This window comes from Haplochromis burtoni, unplaced genomic scaffold, assembly GCF_018398535.1.
Source record: "Haplochromis burtoni strain Fernald_Lab_line unplaced genomic scaffold, NCSU_Asbu1 Contig_266, whole genome shotgun sequence".
In the NCBI taxonomy this organism is placed as follows: Eukaryota; Metazoa; Chordata; class Actinopteri; order Cichliformes; family Cichlidae; genus Haplochromis; species Haplochromis burtoni.
The window spans coordinates 710,015-731,420 of NW_024582627.1; the positions used below are offsets into that span (position 1 = coordinate 710,015).

At 40.9% G+C, this 21,406-nt stretch overlaps 2 protein-coding genes across 3 annotated transcripts; one reads left to right on the plus strand and one right to left on the minus strand.

Annotated features, from left to right (window-relative positions):
* Positions 1-597: 597 nt before the first annotated feature.
* Positions 598-11,696, minus strand: gk5 (glycerol kinase 5). The gene is made up of 17 exons (XM_005939396.3): positions 11,635-11,696; positions 10,996-11,293; positions 10,810-10,903; positions 10,217-10,292; positions 10,016-10,109; positions 9,693-9,824; positions 7,690-7,765; positions 7,235-7,296; positions 7,071-7,144; positions 6,006-6,066; positions 5,647-5,773; positions 5,472-5,576; positions 5,220-5,314; positions 4,743-4,846; positions 3,546-3,605; positions 3,118-3,251; positions 598-2,534 (listed from the first exon to the last, which is right to left on the minus strand). The coding sequence occupies exons 2-17, from the start codon at positions 11,119-11,121 to the stop codon at positions 2,362-2,364; spliced, it is 1,593 nt and encodes a 530-aa protein (XP_005939458.1). The 5' UTR covers positions 11,122-11,293; positions 11,635-11,696; the 3' UTR covers positions 598-2,361.
* LOC102294403 (nucleolin) lies at positions 10,849-20,522 on the plus strand. Of its 2 annotated transcripts, none has more exons than XM_042227519.1 (14): positions 10,849-10,949; positions 12,224-12,281; positions 14,605-14,757; positions 15,431-15,493; positions 15,581-15,704; positions 16,418-16,575; positions 17,751-17,822; positions 17,909-18,032; positions 18,137-18,294; positions 18,598-18,724; positions 19,249-19,409; positions 19,492-19,581; positions 19,699-19,822; positions 19,917-20,522. In XM_042227519.1, exons 1-14 carry the CDS (start codon positions 10,929-10,931, stop codon positions 20,050-20,052), a joined length of 1,569 nt encoding a protein of 522 aa, XP_042083453.1. In that variant the 5' UTR covers positions 10,849-10,928; the 3' UTR covers positions 20,053-20,522. The 2 variants fall into 2 exon arrangements, with proteins under 2 accessions (XP_042083453.1, XP_005939456.1); XM_005939394.3 differs by lacking the exon at positions 10,849-10,949 and adding an exon at positions 11,673-11,818.
* Positions 20,523-21,406: the final 884 nt, after the last annotated feature.

Below are 21,406 nucleotides of genomic sequence, written 5' to 3' on the forward strand. Positions count from 1 at the left end.
CACACACACACACACACACACACACACACACACACACACACACACACACACTCGATTGCAAGAAAAGCACAGTGGCAATTAAATTATAAGAATTGAGTGAGAAAGCTGAGCTCGAGTTACAGTAGAAGAAGCATTTGTAGTGCTGTGGTGTTATGCAGACCATGGATCCGCATGATGTACACAAAAACTCACGACTGCTCTTCCTCCTGGCAAACACACACATACACACACAATCCTCCCATTGTTTAGGAAATCCCCCTTGTGCTCACTCAATTAGCACCCCCTTCGCCATACCAGCACCATGAGCACACACACACACACACTCCATTTGTTCTCTCAGTCACTCCATCCCCAAGCTGCCATAGCAACCCTCACAGCGAGGTTGCCCACATCAATGGGACTCAATCCCCAGACTCATCCGGCAGCCTGCGTTTCTGATACCCCCCCCAATCTCAGGCATGAGGCAGCAGCATTTCCCCAGAGTCCTTGTGGAGGTAAACACTTTCGGGCAGCATCTGCTCACTCACTCACCGTGTGTCACAGACACCTGTGCAGCTTGAGTGCGCGAGGCACCCAAATCACCACGACCACAACAGCTGATAATTCAGGTTTTTAATAGAAGCCCCTCCCCAGCAACAAAAATGCTAGACCTACTCATCCAAATCTTTTTACAATTACACACATTGTATTCATCTGCTAGGCCCTAGCATGTTGGAATGACACGTGCCATTCAGAAACTGAATGAAGTACAAGTCATGTCACACACGTGAACTGGGGTTAACTTTAGGGTTAGGCACAGTATTACACTTTGCAAGAGAACAGATCATCACACGGGGAGCAGAACAAGTCAGGAAAGACATTCACAGTTTAGATCTAGTTAGTCATTTGGGCTTCATCATAATGCGATCAGAATTTTAAACTATGTCATCAGAGTTCATCAAGTCGAGATCAAGACTCGAGTCAAAACATTATCATATGACATCCCCATGGTTGTACTCCACACTAACAAAGAATAATCATGAGACATGGACTGGTTTGAACCCCTTATGACCTCACTCACAGCAACAAAATAACAGATCAAAGCATCAAACAGTACAAAATTAGACATTTTTGTGTTTATTACAGTTAAATCTAATACTTTTTCCAGCTCTTGTTGCCAATCGAGAGGTATATAATCGACTAATTGGAAGCATAGAATTAACATTAAACACTTAACTCCAGTCAAATTCCCACATACAGAAAAACAAACACATACAATTTGTTTTTTGTTCTAGTCATATTTAAATCTCTGAATACAGCCACTGAATATAATTTGTTGATCACACAGTAATTAATTAAAAAAAAAAAAAAAAAAAAAAAAAAAGGCATCATGTATGACTTTACGAGGTCAGCGTTCAGATTTAAAATTGAGAGGCAGCTGCTACAAAAGTGAAACATTAAGCCGCACATATCGGATCTGGGCTTCCTTTTGTGCAGTCTGAGGTGTCATGAACAGAGGCTCATGTGTGAATCTGGGATGAACGCTTTTAACTCTATAGCTGCTGATGAACATTTGGCATGCGGTTGCTATGGCGACCTCATGATTTTTAAAAAGCTGTAAAAGGTGGTCGTCAGCACCCCCATGTGGGAAAATGTAAAAATCTTATTTCCGCTGCGGAAAAAAAAAAATACCGACTGAAATATGAAGCAGCAGCAGTGACGTCCATCCTGGAATGAATGAAATGTGCTTGTAAACCAGCTGCTGTGTGCAAGAAGAGGAAATCAAGTCAGGGAACAGCAACTCCTGTTTGTGGACAGTGGCTGGGGAATCCTTTGGCTTGGATCTGACCTGCACTGCTGTGTGAAGTTAGTACAAGCGTGCCTTCAACTGTATTAATCAGTGCTGCAGCATCATGTCAGTGCATTTGTCCTTTAGCTTTACATTAGAGGGGCACTTGGAGAGTGTATCCTATGACAAGATCAATGCCCTGCTGTGGTCCAGAACGGTTTCCTTCCTTAACTGTGCTACACCTCTTCAACAAGTTTCTAAAAACTAAGCTAGGTAGATTATGTGCAAACTTGCAGACAAACAAGTGGCTGTGAAAACAGATCTTGGAAAAATAAAAAATCTGCTGTCATGTTCCCTAGGACGACTAAGTAACTGCTGGCAACGATGTTTTCCTTACATAAGTAGCCCAGGACTTATTTTTTCCCGTTAAAATTTGACTCACAGCTAATGGTTGTTATTTTGTAAACAGTAAATTTTCTTTAAAAAAAAAAAAAATTAACAAAAATCATCGGTTTACTTTCAAATGTCATCAGATCTGTCATCTCCATCCTTCATGGTCACCCCATGGACTCTCCGTGTGTGTGCTTCAAGTGTCAAGGCTTGTTGTACCAATTCATGGAGCGCCGCAGAGCTCTCTCCCAGCTCTGGAGGATGGGGACGTACTCCCCGTTTGGGCTGCCGGTGCACTCCTTGTCTGCACATCGGGGCGAAAACTCATCGTCTGCACTCTGCAGCTTTTTCAGCTCCTCGCGCGTCCTCCAGAAACCTGCGTACAACACCGACACAAATATAAATGCAGAATCTAGCACCGCACAAGGTACGCTGTGGTGCAAAAAGAGCAATAAATGCTGGACAAATGATCTAATTATCTACATCACTGTGGACTGATCCACTTAAAAGCCATGTTCCTCATGATTCATTTTATTTTTCAGTCGTCAGCACCACCTGCTTCTGGCCTGTTATGAAACAGCCACAACAAATCAGCCATATTTTCTGGTTGATTTGATTAAATGCTGACTAATATATAACAATCTAATTACATAATGTGAATAATTAAATGGAAAACAGGTTATGTAACAAACAGCAAGGCTTTTTGCCTCTCCTGCCAGAGTCAGCAGGAATAAAAATAGGACTTTTGATCAAACCTTTTCAAATGGGCCTGTCAGGAGCTGTAATATTTTTAGAGAAAAACCACAGTGAAAGTAAGACCAGAGTGTCAGAGCATGATAGATCACTCCGTTTGTGCTCAACGTCATTTCTTATCTTCACACGGCCGTGAATCAAATGCTCCTTCAAAACATTCGACTACAGTGCAAATATTTGTTCTCTTTAAATATTTATTTCCATACCGACTTCAAGTCCAGCGACAAAAGCAGCCCCGAGACATGACATCTCATGGTGCTGGGGTCTGGCTATCTTTTTACCAAACAAGTCTGAGGTCAGCTGCATGACGAAGTCATTGGAGGAAACACCACCGTCCACCCTGAGAGAGAAAGGATCCGAGCACTCAATTAGATTTTCCTTCACTTTACTGTAACAGTATCAGGGAAACATAAAGCCATAATGCAAAGTCAATAAAGAAATGAACTGCATGAGTGGAGGCAGAGAACACAAGAGTCTATTCTGTTACGCCCAGTTTGTTGGCTAAAAGACAAACACTAAAATAAAATATCAAACGGGTGTCTGGTCTCTGTATGAGTTAACTGCCAACACACAGAGATTTTATTGGATGTACAGTTACTACCTTCAGACTGACGAGTTAAAAGAAGTACTGTACCTTATCTTTGTGATGGGAATACAGGTTTCTCTTAACATTGTCTCATACAGCTGCTTATTTCTGGAACAGAATGTAAATAAGCATGAATGAGAATAAACAGTAAAGCAATAAGGAAACTAGAGTGCTGTGCAATAGTCTTGAGCCACCCTCATTTCACTACGTTGGACTCGAAAACTAGGAAATTGGTGCAATCATACATGAGAATACAGCTCTTAAGGCAAAAGAAGAGTTTGTACAATCCCAGCGTGATTGCAAGTCTGACCACCGTTAATCTTCAACACAATTTTTAATCTCTTTAAACACTCTTCAGGAACAGTTCTCCACAAGTGTTAAGGATCATTATCAGGTTAGAAAATGAAGCCACTGAGGCTTTCCAGATTTTTAAAGATCTCTAATTCCACCGTCTGAAATTCAGCCCATGACACAGTCTCTCCTGTGTTTTACAGATGGCTGTGGACACTCACCTCTCTCCTGAACTCCTTCATACATTTGGAACCAAAAATGCCAAATTTGCATTCATCACGCCATCGGACCTGTTGTGGCTGATTTTTACTCCAGTACTTGTGTAATTTGGCCTACCTCAGCCTTTCTTCCTTTTTGAAAATACATTTTTTTTCTTATGTCTTCAGGACATGACTTTCAGATACACTGTATCTGCTAGATAGTTATTAGGTCGAACATTTCTTATTCTGTCCTCCACTTATCCAGTTTCCTCAACATTTCTAAGGATATACTTGCACACTCTTCCAAAATATGCCAAGGTTTCAGCTAATAGCTCTTTGGGAGTTATTGTGTGGTGCAAAAATATTTGATGCCAATATAAGAAGTGTGTTATATTTAACATTTTCATAGATTCTTCTACAGAAATTGAAAAAGATTACGCGTTTTTGTGACCAGCTGCTAGTAACAAAGTTGTCTGCTATGAGTAGACACAACACTGGTTCCTCCCTTGAGTTAGGTGCCTTTTTAATACTTGAATGATTTACAGATCAGTTTTAAGCAGCTTACCAAAAATTCCAAACACTGCTAAAAATGGCCGGGTACAAGGACAGGACTGAGAAGGAGTTGAAAAACAAAGTTTTTCAATAAAAAAAAAACTTTGAAACTTGCTCTTTGCTCTTGGAAGCAAAAATATTTACCAAATGAGTGATAGCTCAAGACTTTTGCACAGTATTTAATCTTTTGAAAATGCCTCACCTGAAGGCGACTGACTCCAGAATGGCCCGGACCAGGTGGCGTTTAGTAGTAGATGGTTTTAGGCCCATGAAGGAAGCGCATGCTTTTGGATCATTCAGAGGAGCCTTTAATAAAACATTTACACCAACAGTTAATAAACTGCAGTCGTTAAAGAAAGGATGAAAGAAAAAAAAGGTCTCTAAACGGTCTTTGTGTCTTAAAGTCAAGCTCAAAAATTGTTGGTCAGCAGACGTGCTGCTACGCAGCTCTGCAGGGTTACTGTCGAAAAGTAGCTTTTGCGTGTCTAACTATAAGCATTTAGCATCCAGCATAAACACTTACAAGGGCGAGTTCACAATGGAGGGCAGCAAAAAAAAAAAGAGACACCATGTTACAGAGAGATAAATGAAATAAAGAAATGAATGAGTGTTGAGTTAAAAGAAACTACATGTAATAAGAAACACACGCTTACAGCAGAAAAACAAAAAGTGCACAGACCTGCAGGCCGCTGAAGGAAGGAACAAAACACACTCCATCTGAATCACTGACACTGTAAGCCATGGTGCTGGTCTCTCTGACATCAGAGAAGAGCTCTGAAACAGCACACACACAGGTGTCACACACAATCCCCGGTTCTGTCCGTCACTGCCACGCTCAGTATTCAGTGTGGAAGAGGAAAACCGACTATGATTTAAAGATGGATGAATTAGTCCTGCGTGGTGTTTTCACACTATACGCCTCACTGCTCACCCAGCTTCTGTGCCCATTTGATGGCGGTCCCTGTGTCGGCTGCATTTCCCTCTGCCAGGTACACCACCTCTGAGCCGATCTTCCACCCCACAAGAGGATACAGACCTGTAAAGAGAGGTCAGAGGTTATGATTAGCCTGAATGGGTGAATATGAATGTATGTGTGGACTCTTTACCTGCTACAGATGTATGTGGTTTGCTCCCAGTGTTTATGTCCATGAAGGTGCCTGTTCCCATGGTGATCTTCACATCACCAACATCAAAGCAGCACTCTCCAAACATGGCTGCCTGTTGGTCTGCCATCTAAGGCACATGGACAGAGGAGATAATTGAAAGTTTTGATGACAATGAATGTTGAAAACTTGCAATTAAGGGAAGTGAAGTAGAGTGCAGGGATGACGTGCAATCAGCTGCTGATTAGCTAACTTTGCAAGACATCTTTGTTACAACATAATGGTGGTGAAATCCCAGGTTTAAGCAGTTAGAGGTTTGCAATGCAGACAAGAGATTGTGTGACGGTCAGATGTTGACTCACCACTGACATGATAGGAATGGGCACGCCAAAGATGGATGGGTCTGTGGAACCAAAGTCATGGCTGTGGTGTCAAGACAAGAAACCGGAGAAATCAGACACAATGCATCACGATGCTTCCTTCTCTCACCCCAAGCGGTCGTGGCTGGGGCCGCCCCTCCCTGAGCCTGGCTCTGCTGGAGGTTTCTTCTCGTTAGAAAGGAGTTTTCCCTTCCCACTGTCTCTAAAATGCTTGCTCATGGGGGGAGGGGTCATATGATTGCTGGGGTTTTCTCTGTATGTACTATTGTAGGGTCTACCTTACAATATAAATCACCCTGAGGTGACTGTTGTTGTGATTTAAATCAAATTGAACTGAATCGTCTCAGTCTCTTTCAGAGCTTTACTCTAAAGGCAAACTGAGGGCAAAGGACATAACGAGATGCTCCGCTTTATGCTTACTGTATATTGCAAAGGTTGGGTTTAATTGAATCTTTAATTATAACTCTCTAACTGACATATTGAAGTGACTGTTGACAGTGTACATTTTCAGTCAGTGCATTTGAACTTTAATGTATACATTTTTCTTATGCACACAGATGTTTGCTTCCACCAGCTGCGAGAAAGCAAACATGTGAGTCACATTAAATGTGATCATGTGGGATTGTGGCACACACTCAGTGTTTCTCAAGAAAAATATTTTAGAGAAAAAACAGAAAAAAAATGAACACAATCTCTTTTCCCCCACTTCCTTGCATATTATAACACTGTGCATGGATAAAAGTTGGGACCCATTGATCTATGGGCTCTTGGATTCTCTGCCAAAGTCAGCGTCTCATATGGAACCGCATTAAACATTGATAGGTTCTTCCTTTATTGATACTCACTGTCTCCACAAAGTTTCATTAAATTTAGACAGACAGACTTTGAATCAAACAAAAAGACAAACAATAACAAAAACAAGCATGTCTCAGACTCAGCAGGGACATAAAGAAAAACATAGAATACAAAGACAAATGTGATCATGTTTATTAATATGAGCGACTTTTGCTAAAACATGAACAAACTGGAAGCGAATGGTCCACTCACCCTGTATTTTCTACTTTGGGGAAAATAGAGAGCGGCAGGGACACAAGAGAGGAAAGAAACCCACTCCAGCACATCTATGAAGCAAGTCACATTACAGGGATATAAAAAGACAAACTCAAACCAACCACAGAATAAACAGTAAATAATTATGACTGACACCAGACCTGATAAGAGTCGAAAATCCCTGTTGAACTGGCATTAGAGTAATCGGTGGCATGCAGGTGTCCTGAAACAGATTAGGAGATGCATATAATCATTCTCTAAAAGAAAGGTTAATTAACAAAAAACTCGAGCTGCTTGTCACTTTTCCAAATCTCCTCCCCAGGAGTGAGCCGAAACATTCCTGAGGAATTTCAGCCAATCAGTGACTCAGTAGGATTGATAAGACAAAGGACATTCTGTCTGGGGATTATTATCCTGTTAGGAACTGTACAAAATCACAGTTCACTGCACCAATCTTATATTACTGAACTTGTTTTAGATGTCACTGAGTTCAAGAGACTAAACGAGAATAGCTAGAAAAAAAACTCTCCCCTGAAAGGAAAGAAAAAAAGAAAAAGTGTTTTTAGTCTAGGCTTACTCGATGTCTGGGAAACCAAGCTAAACAATGCAAACCCACCTTTTGTGAGTTTAAACAGGAGCCAGCTGTCTATTGTCCCAAAGCAGCAGTAACCTTCATCTATTGCTTGACAAACCTGAAAGAAGAAAGAAACATGACGAGGCTGAAAACAGAAGAATGCTGTGGGCCATCTAATACTGAGGCTTCTCCTTTCCTTTTTTATTAATCAACTCTTTGGTTCATAAGGGCATCAACACAAGTTTATTTTTACATAAATAAAAACCTCCCTCCTGGGGCGTAGCATGTTTGTGTTTCTTAAGAGGGACAAGCTGGGAGCGAGGGTTCTGCGCAGCATCTCAAGCGTAATTTATGTTCCTGTAAATGTGTCCGTCTGCGTACACGTTTCTGTTCGGACAGCGAGACCTGAGGGCTTTTCTCCCATCACAGCCGTGCTCCCATGCAGTCCTCCAAAATCCTAACTGCATGTCGCTGGATGCTGAATGCTGATTGGTTGATAAGTGGGCCAGAGCAGGAAAGCGGAGTACACCGGGAACGGGAGAAGCATAAAAAACCAACCAAACGAACTAACACACAAAAAAAACGTAAAAAAAAATAATAATACAGAAGCTTTGAGAGTGGCTGCAGTGGACTCTTTGTTTGACTTCAGCGCTTTGTATATTTGAACCTTGCTCTTCCCTGCAGGTGGCTGACGGACCACAAACAGCACACAGCAATCAGCCCACAAACCAGTTATACCACATACTTTGTATTCTGCCTCCATTAACAACAGAGTTCTCTGTAGGTAGACGGACCATCCCCTGATTGGCGGTGGACTGTGAACATGCAAAGCATAAATTCCGCTTTAGCCGAGCTGTCCTCGGACTTTACTCTTCTGGACAGAAATCTCTGATGTGTCCTCAATCTGCTGGAGCCACTCATCCACTTTTAGGGTTATAGCTCCTGATGCTGGTGTTACCACTGGGACCATTTTGAACTGTATCTTCCACATCTGGTCCAGTTGTTCCTTCAGCCACTGGCACTTCTCTGTTTATCTCAGAATCTGGTGCTTAGGGTTTGCTCTTCTGCCACCATTATCAGAGCTTCTGTGCTGTCCTTAAAGCCAACATTTTTCTAGCCCCTGCTGGGATTTCTTGATGTCAGCCACTTCCTCTACCTGTCGATGGTACATCCCAATGCAGGCTTTTGGTCTTTTACAATGCTTCCTCCTCCTTTCCCTCACCATCATCTTTCTTCAACTGCCTGAAGTATTCTTCATCTCAAGTGGAACCATCTTCCTAACCTACTCATGCATCCTCCGTCACCGTCTAATCCTTGCCTCACCTCTTTCCGCTACTTGCACAGCCTCAGGGTGTCAGATTTTGGGTGGAGACCTCCGTCCATTGTGAGCAGTTTTTTTTGTGTCTTGACATATCAGTGTATCTCCTCCTGTTTAATATTACAGTTGAGTATTAAATGACTTGTCTTAGATCTTCATTGTGGAACCCAAAGGACTGTGGGTACTTGTAGCTGTTCTATGTGCTTGTCATCCTGCATTCTCGAAAACCTTTTGGTCACCTTCCCACACTCTGACACCACTGAGTCACACTTATTCAGGCTGAGGATCAATGAGTCAATGTCTCACTCATGCCGGTTGTACAGCTTGATGTTATCCATGCACAGGAGATAGCTGATTATTACTCCACAAATCTACTTTGAATATGTATTAAAAACACATACAGACTAGTGGTTGGAAAATCCTTTACAAATGGTAAATAGTTATTTATTCTCTTATACTGATGGTAACAACTGTAAGAGTCTAACCCTAACCCTTAATAGTAATGAATGATTTGTTATATTCCGTCAAATATGAGGGAACTTCAACTTTTCAGTGCACTCACTGTTCCTGAATTCATCGTTTAGTTGTGATTTTTCACACATAAACGAATTGTTTGATTGCAATTAAACAGTGGCCCACATTGTTCCCGGTTGTTATGCATGCAAATGTGTGCAACTGTGTTACTCTACTTTTGAGCACAAGCCCGTTAGTTAACCCTTCCACGCACCTGTTTGTAATGTGTCAAGACCCAGACGAGGCGAAAAGTGACATGCTGAGTGGAGAAGACGATGAGACTTGCTGCAAGCAACCGTTTCTGCCTGGTAACAAAGTAGAGGACCTTCATTGCACCATGGATTGCCTGAGATTTTTTGTAAAAACAAACAAACAAATAAGATGGATAAACAAAAAGCACACCCAGCACTGGTTGAAAAGAATTTTGAGTTTACATGGGAACATCATATTTATTTGAAATTTTTTCCTGCCTTTGCCTTTTAAAGTCCAATCTATTGACTAAAGATCATGAAAGATAGAAATGGGGAGCAGCCTCACTTTCATGGTGCAGGATCTGTTCCAGGACTTCACCAGGTCTGCAGCTCTCTGATCCTGCCAGCTGATGAAGTTGTGGAAAGGAACCCCAGTTCTCCTGTCAAAGCGGAGGAGGAGATGAGAAACAAGCTAGAGGAAAAGCCAGCGTAGGGCATGAATTATTCAAAGATGTGCTAAAGTAGGTATGTGAGCAAAGCTATTCACCTGTCCCATGTTGTGAAGGTACTGCGCTGAGTGGAGATCCCAAGGGCCTCTACCTGGTGCATTTGTATTCCTGCATCTATATGATCAGGACAGCAACACGAGCACAAAACGGTTAGGCAGAGAAAAAGAAGGACAAGGATCGTTTTTCTAAAAAAAATTCCAACATAAGACATTCACATTGCAGTAAATGATTAAAAAAAAGAACAATTAAAAAAAATCTAAAAGCCAAGTGTGCTTAACTGGAATATCAGTATATGATCTTTCGCACGCAATTTTCTCTTTGACAACAAAACTAAATGAACTATGGGAAACTTCGGTAGTGTTTTATCTATTATGCTTGTATTACGACATGCCTAGAAATGGTTACAAAGCCATTTCTAAGGCTTTGGGACTCACTGAACCACAGTGATAGCCATTATCCACGGAATTTCCAAGGTACCCTGACCTAGTGCAACAATGGCAAATAAAAGAGTTTATCTTTAGATTCAAGTGTGACCAATATACAAAAAACCTTAGAAATCAGGAAGGGGACAAACACTTTTTCATGGCACATCTCCGGATTGACATAAAAGTAGGAATTGGAGCAGATGTACCTTGCACGGCTCCTTTAACCACAGAGATAAACCCTTTCCACAGGTCATCTGGGTCCATCTCCACATGTCCTACCTCTGGATAGAGGAGCACAACCTGGGGAAAGATCAAGTTTGTGTGGATGCTGCATTTAATTTACCAAGTAGGTGGTTTATGTGAGGAATTAAAAAGGCAGAACAGATGAATACCTTTGTAGAGCATGATCCTCGGATCTTTGCCTCCTTGTCATAGACGTGGCATCTGATTGACGTTGTGCCCACGTCCACCGACAAAATGTAGCTTTCCTTCTTGAAACCGTTCCTGTGGCTCCCCATTGTGGGAAAGTGTGTCCTATTTTGTCTCAGTGCTGTCCCACGCCATTTGTGATCAACTCATTGTGGTCTTGTGTACAACCTGAATTGCTCGTTTAACCCGATAGTAGCTTATCTGCACCGGGTTTCGTGTTGGGACTGTAACTCCACCTTTGGACTCGGGTTCCAGTTCAGCCTGTTTGAGTCAACAGATTGCTACAGCATGATTTTCCAGCAGAGCAAACATTCGCATCACAAATTTCAGTAGCTAAAAGTGAAAATGGGTCCAAAGTTTGGCTGGAGCCGAAATGCTTTTCACAAGTTCACCAAACTCAAAAGTTAAGCTAGGGCTAACTGGCTAGAAGACATTTAAATAGTAATTAGCTTCCAAAAACATCCCCAAATCTGTCTAACCGCTTTATTCGAACCTTCTCTGTTTCCGGGATCTACTCGCCTCACCGTGGGGTAGCGCAAACGGTAGTCTAATTATCAGCAAGGAATAACGAAAGTAGTAGTCGTAAAACCGCGTAAACTTACCCGAAAGCGTGTTTCTGTGCGGGCATCCGTAGAGTACATCGTACGCATGCGCAGTACGGTACTCAAGTCCGGTAGCATGTGGATGTTTTCATCCTAGCACGCGTGTATGGTTTCTGACTGACGCTACAATTGTTTCAGCCTGTGATTTTGTGCTATTTAAAGGTTTAATATGGCAAAAACAGACGTAAGAGTTATACCGCATTTGTGCAACTTACACAAACAGGCTTTGATGTGATAATAATGCATTGTGTTAAGCGTTTATATCACGTTGTTTTTTGGGGTCAGTGCGAACTCAGGAGCTAGCAGTCGGTTAACTTGTGAATTATCATAATTAAAATTGTACAAAACATGAGTCTGATTATAGTCGAGTACTCGGATATAATACCGTTATTACATTAGAAAGGCCAGCTATTTAGGGAAGAGTTAATTTTTCTGTCTTTAATGATAAAAATGCTAAAAGTAACACGAACATCTCTGCCGTTAGCACAGTGTTTTGTCAGACATCGCAAAGGAATTTACAGACTTCAAGTTGGGTTTTTGGTAAACGTAAATGGTAAATCGTTCACTGAAACTGTTGTGTTTGTTTCAGGCTACGAGACGGAGAAAAAAACAGAGCAAAGTTGTACAAGAGGACACAGCTGACACTGGCAAGTAAATCCCTATTAATATGTAGAAATTCACAGTAAACATAACTGTTTGAGCTGAATAATGTTAGTAACTATAAGTCCTTCAATCTTTATGATCTCAGCGGACACTTTATAAGGTACAACTGGCGTATAGTTTTGCCTGCACAACTAACTTACTGTTTTGTGGCACAGATCCAACAAGGCGATAGATACATTACTCAGAGATTTTAGTCCATATTGATATGACAGCATCACGCAGTTGCTGCAGATTTGTTAGTTGCACAGTTGATGTGAATCTCCTGTTCTACAACATCCCAAAGATGCTCTTTTGGATTGAGATCTGGTGACTGTGGAGGCCATTTGGGGAGTCCAATGAAATTACTGTCATGTTTAAGAAAGCAGTTTGAGATGATTTGAGCTTTGTGACATGGTTTGTTATGCTGCTGACAGCAGCCATCAGAAGATGGATACACTGTGGTCATAAAGGGATGGACATGACCAGAACAATATTCAAGTAGGCTGTGGTGTTTAAACAGTCCTCTGGTACTGGTACCAAAGTGTGCCAAGAAATTATCCCCAACAACATTAAACCACCACCCGCAGCCGGAAATTGTTGATACAAGGGAGGATGGAGTCATGCTTTCATGTTGTTTATGTCAAACTCCGTCCTTTCCACCTAACTGTTGCTGCAGAAATAGAGATTCATCAGACCAGGCAATGTTTTTCTTACTTCTATTTTTCATTTTTGGTGAGCTTGTAGCCTCAGTTTCCTGTTGTTAGCTGACAGGAGTGATACCCAGTGTGGTCTTCTGCTGTTGTAGTCCATCTGCTCCAAGTGTCAAGATGTTGTGCTTTCAGAGGTGCTCGTCGGCATTTTCCTGGTTATAACAACTGACTATTTGTGTTACTGTTGCCATCTTATTATCTTAAATCAGTCTGGCCATTTTCCTCTGACCTCTGACCCCAACAAGGAATTTTGACGCAGAGAACTGCCGCCTACGGATATTTTCTTTTCCAGACCATTTTCTGTAATCATAGTGATGATTATGTGGGAAATTAATAATTAATCAGCAGTTTCCACTCAGATCCACCCATCTGGCATGAGCAATCATGCGACATTCAAAGTCACTTAAACTTCAAGTTAAGATGACTTTACGTTTCCCAATTCTGGTGCTCGGTTTGAATTTGAGGGGCGATCGTGGCTCAAGAGTTGGGAGTTCGCCTTGTAATTGGAAGGTTGCCGGTTCGAGCCCGGCTTGGACAGTCTCGGTCGTTGTGTCCTTGGGCAAGACACTTCACCTGTTGCCTACTGGTGGTGGTCAGAGGGCCCGGTGGCGCCAGTGTCCGGCAGCCTCGCCTCTGTCAGTGCGCCCCAGGGTGGCTGTGGCTACAATGTAGCTGCCATCACCAGTGTGTGTGAATGTGTGGATAGTGTAAAGCGCTTTGGGGTCCTTGACGAGTAAAGAAACACAGTAAATTTAAAGAGGTTACAGTAAAATGAGCGATGCTGGGATAGTCTGTTACATGGTGATGAAGGTGTTAAGGTTCAAAATATTGGGGATGGACACAAGAGAAAAACCACAATAACAACACTGGTCCGGCCGGGTTGAGTCAAACGATGATTTTAATGATCACACGCGTGGGAGATGGACACTGTATGCAGACAGCCTCAGATCTCAAAATGGTGGAGCATTGCTCAAACTCTTATAGCCTCTGGTGCCTCCACCTTATCATAAAAGCCTAAACATTCACATGCTTTCTCTCACACGGCGCCTAAGCTACGACCTTGGCTCCCTGTTTATCTGCTCCTGCTGAGATGGGGCAGAAAACTCCAGTATGTTCTCTTCTAATCAGACAAATAAGGCGATGACTTTCTGCAAACAGTATTTCTTATAACTCAGCAGTATAATGCATCATAAAACAATATCATTCATTCACAATAAATCAGCAGTCTAATGTAATGCAAATCAGTTTAACAAATGCAATAGTTATCAGCTTCTTCTAATTCAGGAGAATAATGCAAACTAAAACTACATAATAATTCACAATCTTTAATTAGGGGTCTAACATGGCATAAAATAATATTATAATCCCACAATATGTAAAGCGCTTTGGGGTCCTTAGGGACTAGTAAAGCGCTATATAAATACAGGCCATTTACCATTTCAGCAGGACATCTGGATCATGTCCACCTGCCTAAATTCAACAGCGGTGCTGCCATGTAATATTTGATTAGATATTTAGTGGACAGTTGGGCAGGTGTACCCACTGAGGTGGCCGGTGAGTTACTGTCACACAGGGTGTCTGCACTTGAGCTGTGTGAGTAATTAAAATATCTTTTCAGATCGTCAGACGGACACTGTGATAAAAGTTAAAGGAAATGCCCCCACAGTAACTGTATCCTGGAAGAAGAAGAATGAGGAAGGAGAGGATGATGACACACAAACGACACTTGATGCAAGCGATCAGATGACTGCCAAAAAGATGACTGGTTGTGGTAAGGATGTTCACTGGATGTTACTGCTGCATGACCAAAATCTTTCAATATCCTTTCTCCTCTGAAGTGTGCATGTGTAATAATATAAAATAATAAAGTCTATCTGTTGCATTTCATACAAGATTTTTAGAGCGCTGCTTCCGATATGAAACACGAACCCCTTTCACTGATGTCACAAAAGATCCAGTCACAACAGTTAATTTACAGCATCTTTAAATGATGGCAGGTCTGCTTTTACTAGATGAAGAGACCCCAATCGACCCCAGCCTTTGTCAAAGTATTTTCAAAGACATAAATATTATTCTTCAAATGATAAAAGCTATTGCATGCTATAAAATTGTGATAACAGGCGTTTAAGACCAAACCCTCCAGAGACCATGAAGCCTCAGCTGGCAGAAGTAGTTGTGTTTTATTGGCTGTGGCTCAGGAGGTAAAGCGGGTCGTCTGCTAATCATAAAGTTGGCGGTTCACTGCCTGCCTCCTCTGGTTTTCATGTCGGAAGTGTCCTTGGGTTGGATACTGAACCCTAAGTAGCCCACACTGCATCCATTCACCCAGTAACCGTGTGTGTGTTACTGGGTGAATGAGGCTTTTGGTAAAAAAAAATGTTCTTAGAGTGCAGTTAAAGTAGAAAAGTCCATTTAACATCTGTAATACTTTCTGTCCTGTGCAGTAAATGGGAAACAAAAAGCAGTTAAGAATCGCCCATCCAAGAAATCTAAGGTGAACAACGATGGTGAGAACTCATCTTTATCTTGTACATTACCTCGTATTCCTGGAGAGGCTTCGCCTTCACATGTTTCATCCCTTTATTCTTCTTTAGGATTTCGTATTTGTGTTGGCAACCTGAACAAAACTAAAACCTATCAAGAAGTCAACGTGTCACTAGAAAAATACTTCATGTCGCAAAACCTTCTGTTTCAAGACATTCAATTAGCCCAATCCAGGTGAGTGTTTCTGTTTGTTTCTTTGTTTATGTGATTTGTTTTTTTCATGTTAAGTCCTCTAAAAGGTGTGATGAAAAACCTCTTTGCCTGTGAAAGCAACAAATGTGCCTGATCTGAATTTAACGGTCTTCTCCTGCACTGTGGGACAAATTCCAGTGTTATTTTTAGGTTGCTGTGAAAGTCCTGTGTGACTTCTTGGAAACGTATTTGCATTCTCAAAACTGACCTAAAATTTGCACAATATTCATCTTTTGTGTTAACGTAACTTAACAGTTTTGCTGACGGTCATTGCTCATAAAGGGAGCCGATTTTTTGGTTAAATCACAAAGACAAAAATGTTCAGCATGTAGCTGCTGTGTTAAATCTAAGCTGTAAGTTCATGGATAAGGAGAAAGGCGGTTCGTCCTGAGCTGTGTCAAGGAGAGCGGTGATGATCAGTGAGCAGCAGTATGGCTTCATGCTGAGAAAGAGCACTACAGATGTGGTGTTTGCTTTGACAGGCTGACAGTTGAGAGTGCATTATAACTTGTCAGGTTAACAAGTTGCATATTTAACACTTCATAAAAGCCCCCAAAAATTAGCAATGTGGAAAATGAAAGTATGCACAAGAAAAACATCAAAACCTTTTCTTTGCCCCTCTTAAAAAATATTTTCTGTGTTTTGTAAATTTTGCTGCTAGATGAAATAACTGATATGAATGTGTGCTGTTGTAGGAAACATGCTTTTCTAGATTTGGCCACTGAAATGGACTTGACGAAAGCGTTGGCGTTAAATGGAGAGATCCTTCTCGATAAGCCAATGAAAATCACCAAAGTAAAGATCGCAAGTGAGGACAAGGCGAAGGTGAACGCACGCTCACTGGACAAAAAAGGTAAAATAGTACTGTTAATTGATATCAGACATGGCGTTTCAGACATTAATTTTTCATGGTTGTTTATTCTTAAATAATCTTCATTTGGTTCTTATTTAGTTTATTTAATTTTTCTTGCAATATTTCCTTAGTTGTTAGTTTAATTTGCTGTTTTTATTAAGAGTTTTATTGTCTCATAATTTCCTCTTTGCCTGACTTCTGCATCTTTCCTTTATGTCAAGTTTACTGTTGTCTTTGTTTTGCTGTTTAGTTACAGTTCTCACTTCCTGTTTCTTTTTGATAGTCACTTGTTTTGTTTAGCATCTACGTCCTTTGAAAAATTCCTGATAATTTGCAGCTGTGTTTAGTTGCCTTCCTGTTCCCCTTTCCCTCATTACTGTCTGTGTTTTTATAGTTTCTCTCTCTCCTCTTGGTTGCTTGTTGTCTCATTGTGCCATATAGCGTTAAATGAGAGGACTCAAATACACTCTCTGCAGACAGACTTAGGCTACGTCCACACGTACCCGGGTATTTTTGAAAACGCAGATTTTTCTATGCATTTGCGCCTTCCGTCCACACGTAAACGGCGTTTTCGGTCACTGAAAACGGAGATTTTTAAAAACTCCTGCCAGGGTGGATATTTTCGAAAACTCAGTTTTTGCATTTACGTGTGGACGCGGTAAACGGAGAAAACGCAGCGTCAAAGGTGTGCGCATTTTACATATACACACACATTCTGCTTCTATGCGCCATCTTTGTTTACGCTTTCCCACCCAGGCTTATTGACTTCTGATTGGCCAACATTTCTACACGGCTAGGAATATAGCGCCACCTGCTGCTTTGGCATGTTCCTAGCAGCGTTTTCCTTCATTTCTGCGTTTACATGTGGACAGGATTATTTTTTAAAATGAAAACAGAAAATCGCAGTTTTCAAAAATACCCGTGTACATGTGGCTGTAGCCTTAGTAAAAAGAAAGCACCGCTGTATTGGTGAGGTGGGTTGTCCAAAGAAAATGACAACATCCTCACAAATTCCATCAAAGAAAAAAGTAAACTTAATCCAAAAATCAGGACTCAAATTACTAAAGGAATAGAAGATGAAAAAATAAATAAACAAGAATACAAAGTCCATAAGCTGAAAAACCTTGACCAAAACCCAGGACGATGGCAGTTACCACATTTTCTATCTCTTGCAGTAAATGGTAAAAGGAAAGCAGAACCTGTCATTGAGGATTCCCCATCAAAGAAAGCAAAGCGCATCAATGAAGGTACGAACTCATTACTGCTTGTCTTGTAAGATATCCAGTGATCCTGAAGACGCCTTTACACATCTCGCTGCTTTATTCCTCTTTAGGATTTTGTCTTTTCGTTGGAAACCTCAACAGCTCTAAAAATTCTGAAGAACTGAAAGAGTCACTAGAAAAATATCTCATGTCACAAAATCTTCTGTTCAAAGACATCAGATTGGACCAATCCAGGTGAGTATGTTTTCTTAATTTATGCTTTATTTTTTTATTTTCATTTTATTTATTTATTTATTGCTGCTACATAAAGTACATAAAGTGATTTTCTGCTGTTACAGGAAACATGCATTTGTAGATTTGCTCTCAGAAATGGACCTGACTAAAGCCTTGACATCAAATGGGGAGGTGCTGCTCGATAAACCAATGAAGATCGCCAAAGCAAAGATCAAAAGTGCAAAAAAAGTGAAGGTGAAATCTCCTGAACTAAAAAAGCAAGGTAAAAATGACCAAATAGATTTGTTTAATGTGCGTTGATTAAATTAATGAACTTCTTATCGAACTTTAAGAATGTGCATTTGTCACATAGTATAAGAGATGGATCTGGCCTCTGGTAGTGAAAAACCAATGTGGAAGTTCCTTGAGCCTTCCAGTCCTATAGGAATCTGTGGCAATGGTCATTAGCAGGAACCTTTGTAAACACTTTCTTAGTGAGTTTAAAATATAAAACATTGTGAGGATCAAAAAAGTAATATAAGCTTTATATATTTAAAAAAAGTGGAACTTTCCTGTATTTTTGCAGCCAGAGATGCCAGATGTTTGTTTGTAAAGAACTTGCCTTACAACGTAACGAAGGAAGACATTCTGAAGGTCTTCCACAAGGCCATCGCCATCCGGTTTCCTGGTGGAACTGAAGGCCCAACCCAAGGGTGAGAGTTTTGAACAGGAAGTTGTCAGATGAGGAAGTCATTCATTACTTGTTTATGCTTTGAAAGGGGGACCTATTATGCTTTCATGTTAGAATGGTGGAAGTTTATGTTAAAGCTGAGATTCTAATGATGAGGTCATAATGTGTACAAGTAATCCCTGTGAGCTAAAAGTTGAAGCTTGAATCTGCTTTAAACTCGTAGTATGATGACGCCACCAAGAGGGGATATCCTTATATGGTCCTCTTGCAATGGCTATGGCAAAAGCCCCACCCACCTGCTGTTTAATCCTTTTGTTTATGACGAAGAGCCAATCAGAACCAGGTTAGCATAAAGGCTGTTAGTGAATGCGCTAAGGCTTAGTATTAGATCATTAATGGTATTTTTAAAAGGGAATCAGGCAAAGCTTTCTACGAGAGTTCAAAGAGATAACATTAAAAATATTAAGCTAAAAATTAATATAATAGGTGCATTTTTAAAGATTGTTTATAACAAGTTCTAAGTGAAATGTCTTTATTTTTCAACAGAATTGCCTTTTTGGAGTTCAAAAACACAAGCATTGCTAGGAAGGTACAGAAGCAAAAACAAGGAGTGACGATCCGAAAGAGGGTTTTGATTTTGAACTGTGTAGGAGAAAAAGGTGTTTGTAGAGTCACTAAAGCTGATGTGGAAAACAAAAGGAAAAAAGGTAAGTGAAATCAGTGAAGCTGTTTGAATATTCTTTTTTAGTAAATTTAATGTGGACTTTGCATGTTCTGACCTCCTTACAGATAAAAAGGCCTTGCAGTCATCCCAAAATATTGAGGCCGGCAAAAAAGAAGCCAAAGAAGAATCGTGTGAAAAGCCAGAGAAAGCAAAGGGTATCATCTCATTATCTTGATGTTTTCAGATTGGCTGCTTGATTACAGAAGTGTGGCGTTTGTGATGTCAGTTTGAGTAAAACAGCGGCGTTAAATTATTAAATGTTTCTTTTCTAGTCCTGTCAAAAACACTGATCGTCATGGGCCTCGCTGAGAAGACCAGTCCAGAGATGCTCAAAAGTGTCTTTGAAGGAGCCGTCAACGCAAGAGTCACTGTAAATAAGAAAGACGTTTCAAAGAGGTCTGTAGCGCGAAGCTGTCTCTTTACTGTGTTAACTGCTTAAACTGAGTTCACGATTCTCACTTGGATGCATTTTACATTTCATTTTCGTCAGGTTCGGCTTTGTGAACTTTGGCAGCGATGAAAGTTGCAAAGCTGCTAAAGAGGCTATGGAGGACTGCGAGCTAGATGGCTGCAAAGTGACTATCGCTTATGCATATCCCAAGGGTAAAAAAAGTCGGCGAGCCTAAGGAGGCTTGGAGGGGGATCCCGATGGAAAGTCTGCAGGTCTGTAAGCTGGCAAAGAAGGAAGAAAGTTGACAGGTGGAAGAGCGAGGACAGGAGGAAAGACGTAACCTACTGCCTCATAAAATGCTCATTATGGAGAGGTCAGCAGACTATAGTGTAGACTGTGTGATCACACACAGAGGGATGAAGTCCCCTTTAGCTTCACTGTAGCGCTTTACTGTCTTTTACTTCATTGTTTTGTTTTTGTTTTGCTTCTTTGCTCAAACCTTGAATTAAATCCACTGTAGTCCACAGAGTTTTTCTTCTTGTTTGTTAGTGAGTACAACTTGATGATGCTATTTTCACTTTGGGTTAGATTTTCTACACCGACATGAAAAGTATGTAAAGAATAATGTACCTAATTCAAATCCAGTACCAAAAAAGTTGGGCCACTGTGTAAAATGTAAGCAAAAAAATAAAATCCAGTGATTTTCAAATCTCGTAAATCTACATTTTATTCACAGTAGAACAATTCAGTTCATTTTTATTTTTATATATCGCCAAATAACAACAACACAGAAAAAAGAACATAGAAAACCTGTCAAATATTTAAACTGAAGACATTTATCATTTTAAGAAAGAAAAATCTGTTTGAGTTTGACGGCAGCAACGTGACATGCTCGTGTTTACCACTGTGTAGCATCCCGTCTTCTTTAAGCAACAGCGCATAAACATCTGGGAACTGAGGAGACCAGCTGCTGAATTAGGGAGAAGAATGTCGTCCTATTGTTGTCTCGGTGATTGTAGCTGCTCAACAGGCCAGTCCAGATCGTCACTATGGAGCTGCGCTGCTGTAATAGATGCAGCACGCGCGTTAACATTATCCTACTTAAGTATGCAAGACTTTCCCTGAAAAACACGTCTTCTGGATTGGAGCATATGTTGCTCTAATACCTGTATATAGCTCTCAGCATTGATGGTGCTTTTCCTGATGTGCAATCTGGCAGTTCCAGAGCACTAATGCACCCCCATACCATCAGAGCTGAACTTAGCTGAGAGAAGACGACAGTAGTGCCGCCTGAGGTCCATTCGCAGATGGTGTATTATAGTTTGCACACACACAGATTTCTCCAGATTATTTTGAAGATATTATGTACTGTAGATGATGAGATATTTAAAGAATAGAGAATTTCAGAACGGTGAACCTCTGCCCGTCTTTACGTCTGAGAACTTCTGCCTCTCTAAGATACTCTTTTTAAACCAAATCACGTTACTGACCTGCTGCTGATTAACACAATTCATTTTAAATTGTTCCTCCAGGTGTTTCTTTTTAGTACCGCTTAATCTTTTAGCCTCTTGTTGCCCTGTTCCAACTCT